The sequence below is a fragment of the Onychostoma macrolepis genome, chromosome 15, assembly GCF_012432095.1.
Source record: "Onychostoma macrolepis isolate SWU-2019 chromosome 15, ASM1243209v1, whole genome shotgun sequence".
Classification (NCBI taxonomy): Eukaryota; Metazoa; Chordata; class Actinopteri; order Cypriniformes; family Cyprinidae; genus Onychostoma; species Onychostoma macrolepis.
In genome coordinates, this window is record NC_081169.1 from 2,380,576 (window position 1) to 2,384,757 (window position 4,182).

Genomic DNA, 4,182 nt, shown 5'->3' on the forward strand with positions numbered 1-4,182 from the left:
TGTTGAAACCACATATGTAAATTGTGCTCCTCCCAAATGTTAAAATAATAAACGTGTGCGAGCGTGTTACAAGCTATTTGGCATGTTATAGTCAGATATGACAGGGCTAATGCTACACACATCGCTACAGATGAGATGAGTATCTCTTCAGCAAGCCGTTGCGCAAACTGCAGCAAACAAAACTGAAAGCAAGCCGCAGACGTTCAACACACAATCTTCTTCATTAAAAGTAGTGAGACTGAATTATCTTACATATCTTACTGAATTATCTTATTTCTGATGCAGCTCTTTCTCCTATTGTGGTCTTTGATCTTGAAATGAGCTGATAATGAATAAAATGCAGCGCATATCTGTTGCTTTCATTGATGTGAACTCTGTTAAATTAGCATATAGTGTGGGCACTGAAGATCGGATTTATATCCAGAGAAACATTTATGTGTCCAGGTGTAAATGGAACCGTTTTAACAAATCAGATATCCGATCAGAGAAAATGCATGAAGTGACCAGGTGTTAACAGACCATATGTTACTTTGAACGTTGTAGCCAGAGCTACTTCTCTCTATGTATATGACGAGGTACTGGGCTGCTCTGCAGCAGTTAGCATCCCACTCGATTTAAAATAGTCAGAATATAAACATATATTATAGGCATACTATAGCAGTTCAGGATAAGGTTAAAAAAAAGATGTACTCACCCATTATTTCAATTTTGTACATTTTGAACAAAAAAGTTACCATACCCTTATGAAAAAGAAGTTTATTCAAGTGTGCTATTAGTATATTTCTTTTAAACTATAAAATAGGAAAGTACACTTTTAGTCTACTTTTTATGTACTTCTCAGAAATGGGCTTCATGTACTTCTCAGAAATATGCTTAAAATGACATTTAAGTATACTTGACTTATATTTAGGAAAAAGTCTAAATATATTTGAGCTATACTAATCCATGTTTTCATTGTTATACGGTAGGGGGCGCTAGTACACATCTTCTGTACAGAATTTCCAAAAACACAAGTGAAGAAGAAACCAAAACAACAGATGCTTCCACACGTAATCTAACACGATCATCAGACATTAAACAGCATCAAAACTGTGTAACGTTATGGAATGAAATGTCGACCAATGAAGAGGTAATAATGACTGTCAAGCTTTGGGGTGTTGATCGACTCCATCAACGTTTTGATTATAATTCTGAATCCAAATCATAGTCTTTTTTCAGATTTTTGTTCAAAATGTTGTTTATTTCTTTATTTTTTAAAATTTAAAACTTAGTGTTTAAAAGAAGAATGCATAAAGCTAGAATAAAATGTTTTTGTTTACAAGCAGATACCTTGTTCTTTCTTTTGATGTTTTGTACATTCAGATATTCATATAACAACATATATACAAATTAATTCCTAAATAGGGACATAGTAGTATACTTAAAGTATGATGTTCACTTAAAGAAAACTTACGAGTATACTACTAAACTAGTAGTTTACTGAGACTATGCTTCAAAGTAGGGGTGTGCAGCGGAGCCATTATTTGTATCTGTATCTGTATCTGTATCTGTGACAATATCAAAATTATTTATTCGGATAGATCCGGAAGTGGGCGTGGCTTAAACCAGAAGTTCGTCAAATTACATGAAAATACCATTTTAAATGCAAATCTGTTCGATTCACAGATTTCATTTAACAAATATGCCTTTTATAACTAAAGAAAGTATTCTTTTTTATTAAAATTATAACTTTGTAAATATATTTGAAACTTTTTAAAACTTTATCAAAAAAGAAAAATAACTTTATTCTTATTATTTTCCAGTGAAACTTTGTGTACAAATTTGACAAGAGACAAGCATCCACAATCTTAAATAAGAGCACTAGTAGAAAAAAAGAACCTGAAAAAAAATAGAAATGGAAAGAAAGTGTAACTTAGTAACTTAGATCATGTGTTGCGGGAGTCTGTGATCATTTACGAGTTTTTTATCAACAGAGCGCAACAAATCATTTGGACCCTCCAAAAGCCTTGATCAAACATCGCTTTTCTTCGTCTTGTATAATTAAATGTAATGCCATTCTCAAAAAGGGCTAATGTAATGCATTTTTTTACAGTTGGATTTCGAAAAGGTTTGAAGTTAGAACCGTTTTTAGGATATTTTTGTCGAGCTGATATAACTCCAGACAAAGCTTTGATTTCTGAGAGATGCGCATAGACCCCAACGCAGCTATTGATTTGCGCTCATTTCATTCATATAGGCTATAGTTTACACTCATTCACTTTACACATCCAGGCCCATAGCCAGCTATGAGGTCCAGACCTCCGTAAATGTTTCACATTCAAAAATAAAATTTTAAAACATATGAAAAATGATTTAAAATCATGTCGCTGAATAAAGTCATGTGGCTGACTCGCAGCAGCTGCGAAACGCAAGAGTGAAGGAGCTTGGCGCAAGTGCAGCCTCCACTCCACCATGTTGCCAGATCTAGTTATTATAAGCGTAGCTGGACTTGTTTTAATACTTAATGTAACAGCGTTAATAAAGTAATTAGGACATTAATAAAGTGGGAAGATGAAGGTTGATCTTAGAGATTCTGTATCCTATTTACAAAATAAATACTTTAAATACTTAAAAGTATACTTTTATATACTACAAAGTGGGCCAATTTAGTCCCAAGGAGTATTGAAATAGTACATTTACTATTAAATAGTATACTACTAGTGCACTGATATTTGCATACTTACTACGTAAAGTATACTTTAACTTTACTTAAGTATACGTAATAAAATAAACTTGAAGTATACTACTTTATGGAAAGGGCAGTGGACTTTTAATTCATTTATTTTTGTATATCATATGCAAGTTATGCACTTTGTCTATTAGGTACCCTTATTTTCATGTAAAAGAATATTTGGACAACTAAAGCAATTGTGATATTAAACTCCATTAGCAAACCAATGTATCCTTAGCAGTACATATTTGAACATTTCAACATATAACAAACTGATGTAAAAATTAACAATCAAATGTGTATTAGGTCAAAAAAAATATAACCAATGGGTTTGTCATTAAAGCATGCATTCTACTTGTAAACCAATGCATTTTTACACAATACATACAATATGCATTATTTCCTGAATGGCCTCTCATAGTCTCTTCCCATCAGCTCTGAGATTGCAGCTGGTGTGTGTTCAATCAGTTTAGAGGATTAAACACTTTCTCTGTCTTTTCTTCGCTGAGGACCGGTGTTGAACCGCATGAATGGCTTCATCGAATACGGTCTTAATGCCAGTCTGTGTTAATGCTGAGCACTCCAGGTACTTCACAGCTCCTATTTCTTTGGCCATTGCCAGGCCTTCAGGGTATGTGATGGGGTTTTGTTTTTTCTTTTTCAGCTGTTCAATGGTGTCCTTGTCGTCTCTCAGATCAAGTTTAGCCCCAATGAGAACTATCGGAGCACTGGGGCAAAAATGTCTGACCTCTGGACACCACTTTTCACTGACCTTCTCAAATGAGGCTGGACTCACAAGAGAGAAACAGATCAAAACCACATCCGTCTGATGGTAGGAAAGTGGTCGAAGCCTGTCATATTCCTCCACCCCTGATGTGTCCCATAGTCTCAGGTTCACTGTATTCCCATCAACAGTCTCACTGGAAGAAAAATTCTCAAACACAGTGGGGACAATCACCTTTGGAAAAGCACCGGTGGTGTAACTGATCAGAAGGCATGTTTTTCCCACAGCCCCGTCCCCGACGATCACACACTTTATATCCGGCATCTGTGTTCACGTCGCATGCTATCCTGTTAACTTTATCTGTTAATGCATCAATAAAAGCTGATCTTACAATTTAACAGACAGCCACAGAAAATAAGTACAGAGTCAATGAGAGTCAAAGGAAAATGTGAAGTTTCAAATTGAAGTTAACTTGAAGTTAGCCTGACTGCATTCCAACACATTTGTCGCTCTTCCAGTTAAACAAAAGCCACACCCCCAAACTATCAGATGTTAAATGAGGTCAGAAGGTTAAGAGAGTGACCGTTTTTTACAAAATATAACAATATGCAAGAAGGACTCTAACTTAAAATGTGCCAAAGAAACACAGATCACTGTGAAAAGAAAGAATTAAGAGTGCTTTATTTGTACTGCTTTTCTAGAGAGAAAACAATTTACATGTAAAAATACAAGCATATCCATAGTCGTG

At 34.9% G+C, this 4,182-nt stretch overlaps 1 protein-coding gene across 1 annotated transcript; it reads right to left on the reverse strand.

Moving 5' to 3' along the window:
- Positions 1-1,819: 1,819 nt before the first annotated feature.
- LOC131520971 (ras-related C3 botulinum toxin substrate 1-like) lies at positions 1,820-3,863 on the reverse strand. The gene has a single exon (XM_058745569.1). It carries the CDS (start codon positions 3,756-3,758, stop codon positions 3,180-3,182), a length of 579 nt encoding a protein of 192 aa, XP_058601552.1. The 5' UTR covers positions 3,759-3,863; the 3' UTR covers positions 1,820-3,179.
- Between the last annotated feature and the right edge of the window lie 319 nt (positions 3,864-4,182).